We start from the raw sequence: 13,988 nt of genomic DNA on the forward strand, positions 1-13,988 counted from the left end.
TTTTTTTTTTTTGCAAATACAAATCATCTTCTTTTCCCCAGCTTGTGTAGTTGGTATATCTGGTCTGTGAAAACCCTGCAAGTCCACTTAATGATGACATCTCCATGTGCCTGTACTGCCAAATATGGCTGGATACCTCATATTACAAATATACAACATAAGTTGGCAAGAAATATTTCAGTATTGAACAAAGCAAAATTTGTTCTCAATCAGAAATCACTCCACACTCTTTATTGCTCTCTGGTTCTACCATATCTTACTTATTGTGTGGAAATATGGGGTAATAACTATAAAAAACAATCTTCACTCACTAAATTTACTGCAAAAAAGGTCAGTAAGGATAATTCATAATGCCGCCTACAGAGAACATACTAACTCCTTATTTCTAAAATCACAAATACTTAAACTTTATCTTCAAACAGCTAAAATAATGCATAAGGCTAAAAATAACCAATTAGCTAAAAATGTCATCCAATACTTCTCTACAAGAGAGGAGAAATATGATCTCAGGGAAGAACTACATTTGAAACACTTATATGCTAGGACTACGTTAAAAAGCCATAGCATTTCAGTATGTGGAATCAAACTATGGAATGGATTGAGTAAGGAACTCAAACAATGCACAACGATGAGCCAATTCAAGAAACAATACAAGCAGTTGATGTTTGCTAAATACAAGGATGAAGAGTCTTGAACCAGTCATGATGTGCTATATATATCACTATATTGACACTTACTATGGTACCCATTATGTCATTGGATGGTCATATCACCTCGTACTTTGGTACGTGACAAAAAATTAAAAAAAATACTTAAACTATATTAGGAAAGCAGGAAGTGAACAAATGTAACAGTTACTGATTGTAAAAGTACCAGATGGAGGGGTAGGATTTAATAAGCTTTGCTTCTTCCTACTCCTTTTGGACATGTGGAACTGTGAACTGATTATGTGATGCATTCAATTGTAATCTGATGCATGTTCAAATGAAATCAAACCATTACCATGACCAAAACCGTAGCACTAAATCCTACTGAAATCATGGCTCAAGTAAATTCCCAAAATTTGTTGACAAATTTTTCCCAAAAATAGTGGTTACATTGCAAAACCTAACAAGCATTTGATCTGAACCTGTGTTTTTCTGTTTTTGGAATAATTTTCATGCTAGTCTTTTATCGCTTATGAACATTCTTCCTTTGGTTATAATAGTAGTTTGTAATATAACAGTTTTCTATCCGAACCCATGAGGTCATTAGGGCATTAAACTGATATTGGGGCTGTGAAAGGCTGCTGTTTAGTGTTGCCAAAAAGCCCAAGAAAAAGTAATACATGCAGGTATTTGGTAAAAATCAGGGACGTCATGCACAACAGAGGCTCAAATTCCCCAAATTTGTCAACAAATTTTTCCCAAAAATAGTGGTTACATTGCAAAATGTAAAAAAACTAAAAGTTTTTGGAATCATTTTCATGCTAGTCTTTTATCGCTTATGAACATTCTTCCTTTGGTTATAGATAGTAGTTTGTAATATAACAGTTTTCTATCCGTACACACAAGGCATATTTCATATGTATTGAAATTAAAACTTTGAGAATCTCATTGCCGGGCTGAGTGACCTGGTGTTCGGTAATCTAGTATGGTGACCCTAATTTTGGATTTGCTTTAGGTGTGTTTGGTCTTTTTAATCATGCTGGAAAACCGACATGCAGCACAGTCTCACACGGAAGGAGCTCATACTGTGCTTCACAATGTGACAATACATTTTCATCATTTTTCCCCCTCAACATCAATCCTACTTTTCTTTCTGTGCAAAAAAAAAAGAAAAAAAAATCTATTCATCTTATCTTTTGAAATCCTAGCATCATTCATAGCTTCGAATCGTTCAGGCTTTATCCTCCTCCGTTCAGTTCCAAATGTTGGGTTATAGTCAGGTATATATTGCTAGTATTTGAACCAATGAGGATATTTAAGTGTCACAAAGCACAAGGGAAGAAGCATTTCCTAAATTGGAACAATCGTCCAATGGATTTCATTTAAAAAAAAAACATGAATACTCATAATTACGTGTCCAATATTTTGAACACAATCTGGCTCCTAAGCAACAACAACAACAACTGACCAAACAATGCCAATGTTGTCACAAGCATGCGTATGAGTTTCATTGGAATACATCAGATAACAATTAACAGTCCCACATGTCCAAAAAGGAGTAGGAAGAAGCAAAGCTTACTTAGTCACTTCCTGTGTTTGAAATGTACTCTTTGCCAATTTTATAGACATAAGAAAATGATAATGCAGTATAACAATGTGGTGCAATAGGAGCCAAAGTTTATTATATAACAGTCAGAATAAATAATCATAAAAATATAACAATAATAACTAATGAAAGGGTAAAATTGTTATGAGGTTAATAGTTAATAGAAATGAGTTAGTAGAGTTAGGAGTGGTTAGACCTAGCATTGTATGTACACAATGGTTCAGAACTCTTTTAACTCTTGAACTTTTACTCTGTAAACATCAACTTGAAATTGCTAATTTTAGTGCATTGTTCGATTTCCATTCCGTTCTATAACTTGATTCCACATACTGATTTGCCGAAGTTTTTAGCGTTGTTCTCGCCTATGCAGTAAGTAAGTCCTACTACATTTCTCCTCTACTGTTGAAAGGAATAGTATTATAGTTTTGGGGAGCAGATTATTGTTTACTTCATGCATAATTTTGGCTGTTTAGCAGATCAGCAAATTTTTATCATTCTGATTTTCGGAATAAAGGGTTTGTATTTTCTCAAAATATACTTGTTTTAGGTCTTTTATGACTTTAAAGATGGCATTAATATACAATAGAACAGTTTTGGTCTCAGTATTGATCCCTGGGGTACGCCACACATTAGATTTAAGCTAACTCTCTGATTCCATACCTCTCTAGTTTTTCGTTAGGATATTGTATATACATACTGCGGCCACACACATTAGTGTTGGTGTGTTATTTTGATTAGCGTCATGCAAGTTGATATGTTAGCTCTCTATATGTATTGTCTGTCCATGAGTAATTATTCATACATTTGTATTTTGTGAATTGATTAATTTTTTTTAAAACCGCTACTACTTTGGCTACTTTCATTTTGTTTGGAAATATATCAGTTTTAAATGATAAGTGATAACTAATAAGTGATAAATGATAACTAATGTGGATCAGCGGTTCTGCAAGTTTATTAATGACATTTTTTATTGTTTCCATTTCAATTCCATTAAAATCAGTTGATGTGTTAGCTTTACATTTATCGGCAATATCAGTGACTTCCTTTTTCGTCAGTGAGAAATTTATGAAGAAAATTACAAATAATATATACATTAAAAATAAACCAAAAAAAAATATTTTCATGGGCCTATCAATGAAGTGCAGATTTTCGCCATTTGCTGGTTGTCCCGGAATATTTTTCGCAGGGATCTATGATATTACATATTTTAATGTCTGCTTGTCCCACCCAGAATTGATTCGTGACCCACTTGTGGGCCTCGACTCACCAGTTGAAAATCCCTGCAACAAAAAATAAGGCATTTGTCAGGAGAGTCCATAAAAAAGCCAGTGAAGCTGGGGGGAGACGCCTCCGTGTGTACATAACACGGCATGCACGTCAGCGGCTCAAACTATGTCACAATCCTACACACATCTATATTCTCATACCCTCATAACCTCAAGCGTTATTGGGAATAATATATCAGAAATAAGATATATATTTTTAATAATACAATCTCTTGTCGCAACAGCATCAAGAGATTTAAATAAGTATTGAAATGTAAAAGTAAAAGTTTGCAACAATGCTTTTGGTTTTGCGGACTTGTTGTTTAATGTTAAATGAACCAAGATGAGAAAGATCCATCTCAATTGCCAAGTTGAGCTTGTGCTGGAAAAAAAAATAATACTGTTTCTTGTCTGATAAATAAAGCAAACCTTTATTTCCCAAGAGTAAGAAAAACCTATTTACTCAGTCAGTCGAAGCCGCGCTTGATACGTCTCCACAGAAATGGCAAAGAGAGAGAAAGATTGAGATAGAAAGAAGGTGACAAAGAGGGAGAAGCTGTTTTCTGCTTGACTGCAGCTTGTAAGAAATATATAAGGGTTAAACATGTTATCCATGTTTTGATATAGAGGTCACGATATTTTAGCCAAAGTATAGCGACACAGCTTTCTCTTGGTGGCCCGATCCCTGCATAAAAGACATTGTGAATTATTCTAACTGACAATACTAATACTCGTTTTAGGTCTTATGACTTTAAAGATGGCATTAATATACAATATAATAGAACAGTTTTGGTCTCAGTATTGATCCCTGGGGTACGCCACACATACTCGTTTTAGGTCTTTTATGACTTTAAAGATGGCATTAATATATAATATAATAGAACAGTTTTGGTCTCAGTATTGATCCCTGGGGTACGCCACACATACTCGTTTTAGGTCTTTTATGACTTTAAAGATGGCATTAATATATAATACTATAATAGAACAGTTTTGGTCTCAGTATTGATCCCTGGGGTACGCCACACATACTCGTTTTAGGTCTTTTATGACTTTAAAGATGGCATTAATACATAATATAGTAGAACAGTTTTGGTCTCAGTATTGATCCCTGGGGTACGCCACACATACTCGTTTTAGGTCTTTTATGACTTTAAAGATGGCATTAATATATAATATAATAGAACAGTTTTGGTCTCAGTATTGATCCCTGGGGTACACCACACATACTCGTTTTAGGTCTTTTATGAGTTTAAAGATGGCATTAATATATAATATAATAGAACAGTTTTGGTCTCAGTATTGATCCCTGGGGTACGCCACACATACTCGTTTTAGGTCTTTTATGACTTTAAAGATGGCATTAATATATAATATAATAGAACAGTTTTGGTCTCAGTATTGATCCCTGGGGTACGCCACACATACTCGTTTTAGGTCTTTTATGACTTTAAAGATGGCATTAATATATAATATAATAGAACAGTTTTGGTCTCAGTATTGATCCCTGGGGTACGCCACACATACTCGTTTTAGGTCTTTTATGACTTTAAAGATGGCATTAATATATAATATAATAAAACAGTTTTGGTCTCAGTATTGATCCCTGGGGTACGCCACACATTAGATTTAAGCTAACTCTCTGATTCCATACCTCTCTAGTTTTTCATTAGGATATTGTATATATACTGTATACATACTGCAGCCACATACGTGTTATTTTGATTAGCGTCATGCAAGTTGACATGTTAGCTCTGTACATGTATTGCCTGTCCACGAGTAATTATTTATACTTTTTTATTTTTTTGAATTGATGTTTGTCTCAATTTTTTAAAACCGCTACTACTTCAGCTATTTTCATTTAGTTTGGAGGTCACAATATTTTAGCCAAAGTATAGCGACACACATTATGACAGTGTTCAGTCACGTGAAAAACGGTGTTGTATGTGTTAGCAACGCGGATTAGAGAGTGTATTCTTGTTCAGGTACGTGACACATCGACATGTAGAATTACGGTTAAAATTGGTGAAATCACGGAACATTTCTCCGCAGTTTGTTAAGAATGTTGATATAAAGATGGCATTAATATATAATATAATAGAACAGTTTTGGTCTCAGTATTGATCCCTGGGGTATGCCACACATTAAATTTACGCTAACTCTCTGATTCCATACCTCTCTAGTTTTTCATTAGGATATTGTACACATACTGTATACATACTGCAGCCACATACGTGTTATTTTGATTCGCGTCATGCAAGTTGACATGTTAGCTCTGTATATGTATTGCCTGTCCACGAGTAATTATTTACACATTTGTATTTTGTGAATTGATGTTTGTCTCAATTTTTTTAAACCGCTACTACTTCAGGTATTTTCATTTAGTTTGGAGGCCACTATAATTTAGCCGAAGTATAGCGACACACATTATGACAGTGTTCAGTCACGTGAAAAACGGTGTTGTATGTGTTGCCCACTGGCAGGGCTTAGCAATGCGGATTAGAGAGTGTATTGTTGTTCAGGTACGTGACACTGTTAAAGTTGGTGAAATCAAGCACATTTCTCCGCAGTTTTGGTAAGAACGTTGACATATTTAGATTGAACACGGCTTTCTCTTGGTGGCCCGATCCCTGCATAAAAAGACCAAGCGGATTATAGGGTTAGTTAAAAGGCAACAGAGGTGTATTGATTCGAGGCAGTGAATCAGGCCTCCTCTGTGGTGTGAATAATAAACTGAGTGGAAGTCAGCCAAGGCTTTGTCAGACGGAGTCTTCCAAAACGGCCTTAGCCGTCCGGCTTATTTAGTGGGAAAAGAAAATGTGGCTAAGGCACATCTCCTGTCCCCCCCCCCCCCCCCACCTCCACCCCACGGGATATGGAAAATCATGTCACCAATCAGGAAGCACATCAGAGCAGCCTACTACAAGTTTAACTCCATGGCCAATTTAACAGCACAAATGGTCCCATCACAGCCTCGCTGACAAGTAGTACCAATGGAATAAAGGGCAATGGAGCGTCCTCACAAAGGTGAACTCTCGATATGACATACATTCAGTCGCTGTATTGGTGTTGTTAAGTCATCCAGACTCACTGGAGCAGTTGCTATAGTTTGTTTTCTTCCTAAACACACAGCCTTCGGGCGCTAGAGGGCAGTAGAGACAATCCTTATGTTTGTTTACAAATTACTGGGTAAATAAATACACAGCTTGATGGCAAATTGTCACACATTCCCCCATTTGTGTTCAGTCAACTTCATCGGCCAGATGAAAAAATAACTAAAAAAATAAATATGACAAAAAATAAAATAAAAAAATTTAAAAATAATATTAAAAAAATACAAATTAGTAAGTATATAATATAATAAAATATAGTTTTTATAATGAAATAAAAAAATAATACAAAATATTTAATTATATTAGGAAAGCAGGAAGTGAACAAATGTAACAGTTACTGATTGTACACGTACCAGATGGAGGGGTAGGATTTAATAAGCTTTGCTTCTTCCTACTCCTTTTGGACATGTGGAACTGTGAACTGATTATGTGATGCATTCAATTGTAATCCGATGCATGTTCAAATGAAATTAAACCGTTACCATTCATTCATTCATTCATTTTCTACCGCTTTTTCCTCACGAGGGTCGCGGGGGTGCTGGAGCCTATCCCAGCTGTTTTCGGGCGAGAGGCGGGGTACACCCTGGACTGGTCGCCAGCCAATCGCAGGGCACATATAGACAAACAACCATTCACACTCACATTCATACCTATGGACAATTTGGAGTCGCCAATTAACCTAGCATGTTTTTGGAATGTGGGAGGAAACCGGAGTACCCGGAGAAAACCCACGCATGCACGGGGAGAACATGCAAACTCCACACAGAGATGGCCGAGGGTGGAATCGAACCCTGATCCTCCTAGCTATGAGGTCTGTGTAAACCATGACCATTACCATTTAAATGATTTCTTTGTTTTCCTGTTCATTTCAGGCTGTGGACTGGAGTTCTTGCTGGTCCTCTGTGGCCTGGAGTTTTCCTGGTCGTGCCCTCGTCACTGCATCTGCTACACGGCACCCAGCACCGTCTCTTGCCAAGCCCATAACTTCCTGTCTGTCCCTGAAGGCATACCCCCTGACAGCGAACGTATCTTCCTTCAGAACAATAAGATCCATCGGTTACTTCGGGGTCACTTCAGCACCAACACAGTGACGCTATGGATATACTCCAACAACATCACGTACATCGAGCCCTCGACCTTCCACGGCTTCACGCTGCTGGAGGAACTGGATTTGGGAGACAACCGTCACCTACGCTCCCTTGCTGAAGACACCTTCCACGGCTTGAACCGACTCAGTGCTCTCCACCTGTACCGCTGTGGACTGAGCTCACTTCCGAATAACATCTTTCAAGGACTAAGAAGCTTGCAGTATCTCCATTTACAGGTACTCCATGCACATTCACATTCATCCATTTTGATTTACTCCAACACAATCCAAACCTTAAATCATCCGAAATCAGTTCATCTGCAGTGCCTCCCGCTTCTACGCTTCAAGGGTCAAGGCAACATTACGAGGTGATTGCATTTTACAAAGTCAGCAAACACAACATTTCCAGACGTGTTTTCTTAATTTAGCAGGATGAACCAAAAATGTTTTCTCACATTTTTCTCTCCGATGGTTTGGAGTCATTACTATTCATCCAGCACAGCTCATTAAGTTTTCTACATTTTGTATGAGTTAAGATCAAAAGCCCGGTTTATTGGGGCCAACGGGGTATGCGATGGGTCACTCACACAGAGCAAGAACAACTAGCTACACATAAGTATGCAAGACACACTTCTTAATCAATAAATTCATCATCCAGGGTTGGCTTTTGGGTGTTGGTACACCCGTTCTACTTTGCTTTCTCACAAAGGGTGCTGGAGCCTATCCCAGCTGTCGCCAGCCAATCACAGGGCACATATAGACAAACAACCATTCACACTCACATTCATACCTATGGACAATTTGGAGTCGACAATTAACCTAGCATGTTTTTGGAATGTGGGAGGAAACCGGAGTACCCGGAGAAAACCCACGTATGCACGGGGAGAACATGCAAACTCCACACAATGGAATCAAACTCTGGTGTCTTTGCTGTGTGGCCTGCACGGTAACCACTCATCCACCATGCAGCCCTAAATAGTAGTATTTCATTCATTCATTTTCTACCGCTTATCCTCACGAGGGTCACGGGGGTGCTGGAGCCTATCCGAGCTGTCTCCGGGCGAGAGGCGGGGTACACTCTGGACTGGTGGCCAGCCAATCACAGGGCACATATTGACAAACAACCATTCACACTCACATTCATATGTATGGACAATTTGGAGTCGCCAATTAACCTATCATGTTTTTGGAGTACCCGGAGAAAACCCACGTATGCACGGGGAGAACATGCAAACTCCACACAATGGAATCGAACCCAGGTTTATTCGCTGTGTGGCCTGCACGGTAACCACTCGACCACCATGCAGCCCTAAATTGGTAGTATTTCATTCATTCATTATCTAGCGCTTATCCTCACAAGGGTCGCGGGGGTGCTGGAGCCTATCCCAGCTGTCTTCGGGCGAGAGGCGGGGTACACCCTGGACTGGTCGCCAGCCAATCACAGGGCACATATTGACAAACAACCATTCACACTCACATTCCTACCTATGGACAATTTGGAGTCGCGGAGTTTTACCCGGAGAAAACCCACATATGAACATGCAAACTCCACACAGAGATGGCCGAGGGTGGGATTGAACCCTGATCTCCAAGCTGTGAGGTCTGCGCGCTAACCACTCAACCAGCAACGCAACTTCTTCATGATCATAATTTCTGTGCTGAAGAAAGTAGTTCCAGTTAAGTAAAGAGTCTGGCTTTTCAAAACAATATGCGTTCAAAAGCGTAATACATTTGTATCACAAAAGTGCCTACTCGAAAAAATCAGACCTCATTATTTCCTCTGCCATCATAGCACTTCGCACTCCCGCCTGTCCATTGTTAAACACATTTGCGTCACCAGTTTCACAGTTACTGCTGGGATAGTGAAAGTAAACATGTCTGATTATGAAACAAGAGATGACGACATTCCTTTTAGCACTAATCCAAATGGACAACAACAAGGTGCAAATGGGCACCACAAATTAACTAGTTCTTACCTGTGCTACTGGGACATCAGCCACCTCTGGTTCCCATATTATAGCCAATGGCAAGCAGCCCAAGAAATTGACAAAACCCATGCGTTTGTAAAATGTGTCATACCCGAATAAAGTATTCGGGAAACACGACAAATCTGCGAGTCCACTTAGCGAGACACCATGAGGACCTGCCGCTAGCAAGCAATGCGAAGGTCCTTTTGTATACTACAAAAGTAGTACTGTGATATTGCAGGTATTTTATTTTTCAAATTGATATCACAATTTTGTTAAATAATGGTTATTTCAAGCATCCTATAAGGACTTTTTACTGATATTAGTTACTTTGTTCCACAAAAATACACTTCTTTTATTATTCGTTTATTCTGCATATTTTGTATTTTCATTCTTTTTTTTAATAGATGTGTCTGCACCTACTTCACCAAAACAAATTCCTAGTATGTGTTTGATCATACCTGGCAATAAACCATTTCTGATTCTGATTCTGATTCTGATGGTGGATAAGTCAGGGACTGTATACTCTGCATTTTTTCACAGCTAATAGAATGTGAACATTTGAGCAGGATCTTGAGATATAATTTAATGTATTTGTTTTTTTAATGCTCACAGCTAGGAGACCAGGGTTCAATTCCCACCCTTGGCCATCTCTGTGTGGAGTTTGCATGTTCTCCCCGTGCATGCGTGGGTTTTCTCCGGGTATTCCGGTTTCCTCCCACATTCCAAAAACATGCTAGGTTAATTGGCGACTCCAAATTGTCCATAGGTATGAATGTGAGTGTGAATGGTTGTTTGTCTATATGTGCCCTGTGATTGGCTGGTGACCAGTCCAGGGTGTACCCCGCCTCTCGCCCGAAGACAGCTGGGATAGGCTCCAGCACCCTCCGCGACCCTCGTGAGGAAAAAGCGGTAGAAAATGAATGAATGAATGTTTTTTTAATGTTTTTTTTTTTTAGTTTTTACAGAGGAAAGTTTGTGATACAGTATAACATACTGTTCTAATGGAATCAAAAATGTGTTCAGTAAGTGCATATTGCTGGTGTAATTCAGTTTTTCCAGGAAATAATCTTTAACTACAAGAAAAACAAAAAAAATATCGCCCTGTTAACAGTATCGTCATATATCGTATCGTGAGCCTAGTAGTAGTATCGTGATATGTATGGTATCGCCAGATTCTTGCCTATACACACCCCTACATTTTATGCACTATATATTCTGAAAATTGTATATTTACGTGTATTTCCTCACGTATGAATTCTATTCTATGACATAAAATACCAAGTGCGCAAGCTAACACATAAAGTGCATTCAATGACCTGATTTTTGTGTCTTCTTCCTCCATAGCAAAATCATTTGAAGTTCCTGCAAGACGACACGTTTGCCGACCTCCATAACTTGAGTCACCTGTTCCTCCACGGAAATCACCTGTGGAGACTCAACCAGAACACTTTCAGGGGTCTTCAGTCCTTGGATCGCCTCCTTCTGCACCAAAACCAGATCGAGTGGGTTCACCACCTGGCGTTCCATGACCTCAAACGTCTCACCACGCTCTACTTGTTCAATAACTCACTCATGCAACTGTCAGGGGAGTGCCTGGACACGCTGCCTGCTCTGGAATACCTGCGCCTCAATGACAATCCTTGGTCATGTGACTGCAAGGCTATCACACTATGGGAGTGGTTGAAACGTTTTAGGGGTTCAACGTCTTCAGTGGGTTGCATGGCGCCCGTCGATATGCTCGGGAAAGACCTGAAGGAGCTACGAAAGGAAGACTTCTCCGACTGTTTACCAAATTCGGAATCTCGAGCCCAAACCAACAATTTATCCGGCACCGTCAGCCCGCCGTCAATGAATCGGGGCGTCGTGGCAGGCTCAGGCGGCCAGAGCAATGTAGTGCACCCTTCGAGGCCCGGCCGTCCTCGCAACTGCCAGAAGACTCGGAATCGAGGAAGCAAAGGGAAAACCGACAACGAGGTCCACCACTCGAAGGAGGTTATGGCGGACAAGGAGGACACATCTCCGGATTTCTCCGACGGAGGAAAACATGATCACACATCTCCGGACGGCACCGTCACAAGAAGGAAGCACAAGTGTGTTCCGCGGACCACTGTCCGACCCCCGAGTGGGGTTCTGCAAGCCAATAACAGGGCGTCCTTATCTCAGCCCTTAATACACATCTACGTACTTCTGGTTGCCTTGACAACAAATACAGACTTGATCCTCCGTTGAGCTACACAGGGCTCGGTAAATGGTCATCACAAAACGCATAACCCTAAACAACCCTCTCTCGAACCTGCACTACAAGGCCCTGGTGTCTTTTATGTGTGTGTGTGTGTGTGTGTCGGAGTGTGATTATGTGTAAGTGTTGTGTAGGAAGTGTAACCATTCAGATGAGCACAAGCATCAAACACCCACAACGGAAAGTCTTGCAAGGAGTCCGACGAACTGATTCATGCAGACCAAGCGTGCACTGCCACGTTTCATTGTTTATGTGTCTTTTAGTTGGTATAAGCTATGGATCGTAACCAATCAGAAGACGGCAAAACGGGGGTGGAGGAACCAAGTCATAAATGTGGTCTTCTGCAAAAAAACACTCATTCATTCATTGACTACCGCTTTTTTTCCTCACGAGGGTCGCAGAGGGGGTTGCTGGAGCCTATCCCAGCTGTCTTCGGACAAGAGGCGGGGTACACCCTGGACTGGTGGCCAGCCAATCACAGGGCACATATAGACAAACAACCATTCACACTCACATTCATACCTATGGACAATTTGGAGTCGCCAATTAACCTAGCATGTTTTTGGAATGTGGGAGGAAACCGGAGTACCCGGAGAAAACCCTGTGGGTGTCTGTGCGCTAACCACTAGACCACCGTGCCGCCCCTATTCCGGTCACTTGATCCACCTATTCTTTATCAGGTTGAAAAAAGTGAAGATTTGACCATAAATAATCATTATAAGACCCAGGAATGTAAATATTCCTCTACAAAATGGAATTTATAGCCACTCCTGATTTAAGGCCATAAACGATACGTACATAAGTCGATACAAAAATAACTGGATTTGAAGCTGCTACTGTACGTAACTGTGTCAGGATGCTGAGGACCGCCATTTTCATTCCAGATGAATCCGTGAGTCTGTCCGTACTTTGTGCTCGTTTGTTTCAGATTTCTAAGACACAGAATGGACCTAGTGTTGAATCCATATTGCAGGGCCAGCAGGGGGCGGGGGGTGGACGGGAAGGGTTCTTCCAGTTTCCCAGTCAACTGAGAACTGAAAACCTCCATCTCTTACTGACAATGTTCATCCACTTTTCCTTTTTCTATGTAAGCTGGAGCCTATTCCAGATGAAGCGAGGACTGGGTCGCCCAGCAATGACATATTTTTTTTTTCAGAATGACTTAAAAAAACGGCATACAGGACTTTTAAAAACAATGTGTGCATAAATAAATGGTGTGATTAAATCCAGTATAAAAGAAGATTTCTAAAAGGAGCATGGTGAAAAAAGGAAGGACGCAGTACCGCAAGGGGTTCCTAAAAAGACGCTGTACAGAACAGACAATTGAACGTTACGCCGAACTGGAGCGTATGTGCCTCCCTCTGATGGACTGACGTGATGGTCTTTGTATCAATGATGTAACAACGGATACTATAAAAATTACTGTCTTACTATGAGAAAAAAAAAATATCAGTGGCATCAATTATGATAACAGGGTTTTTTGCTCCTTAAATCGGGAGCTGTTTTATTTGATCAAGGTCATTTTTCAAGGTCAACCTTCATTTGTTAATGCACAGGTGTCATTTGCGTCTTTTCTCAGTCTATTGTTTGGCATTTGTGTCTTTTTTTTTTTTTTTTTGCTGCCATGATTCCGTTGTTCTGTGCGGCTTCACCTAAGACTACAAAAAATGTTTATAAAGATATTAAAGTCTATATCTTCTTATGTCTCACCGTTGCAGTCTGAGTCTGTTTATTGATGCTTTGGCCTTTTATTGGCTTGTTTGTAGAAAGTCTAAGTTAGGCTTGTTTTCCTTCCTTTGCTGTTTTTTTTTTATTATTTTATTTTATCAAGTAAAAAAGAAATTGATTCTGTCAGCAAATTTGGCTTTTTTTTCCCAAAGGGTTTCCCTTTTCCATCTTTGCTCTTTCTTAGAGTGGAGCTCCCCTGATGAAAATAAAGCTGCGATATGAAAACAAATTGAATCAGACCTGCATACACTGCAATTTCAACTACCAAATGAAGTCTCGAAAAACAGGAAGACAGTTTGACGCCGGAATAAAGTCCATTCCTGATGACAAGCTGCT

General features: G+C 39.8%; 1 protein-coding gene across 1 annotated transcript in view; it reads left to right on the top strand.

Annotated features, from left to right (window-relative positions):
* rtn4rl1b (reticulon 4 receptor-like 1b) overlaps nucleotides 1-13,634 on the top strand; it is a 181,036-nt gene extending 167,402 nt beyond the window's left edge. Inside the window, exons 2-3 of the mRNA XM_058080435.2 lie at nucleotides 7,501-7,952; nucleotides 11,030-13,634. Coding sequence (XP_057936418.2) covers nucleotides 7,501-7,952; nucleotides 11,030-11,914 — 1,337 coding nt within the window. The 3' untranslated portion in view covers nucleotides 11,915-13,634. The remainder of the gene's footprint in view (nucleotides 1-7,500; nucleotides 7,953-11,029) is intronic.
* The last annotated feature ends 354 nt before the right edge of the window (nucleotides 13,635-13,988 follow it).

This window comes from Doryrhamphus excisus, linkage group LG8 (genome assembly GCF_037039965.1).
Source record: "Doryrhamphus excisus strain RoL-2023G ecotype Guam linkage group LG8, RoL_Dexc_Guam_v1.1, whole genome shotgun sequence".
Lineage (NCBI taxonomy): Eukaryota > Metazoa > Chordata > Actinopteri > Syngnathiformes > Syngnathidae > Doryrhamphus > Doryrhamphus excisus.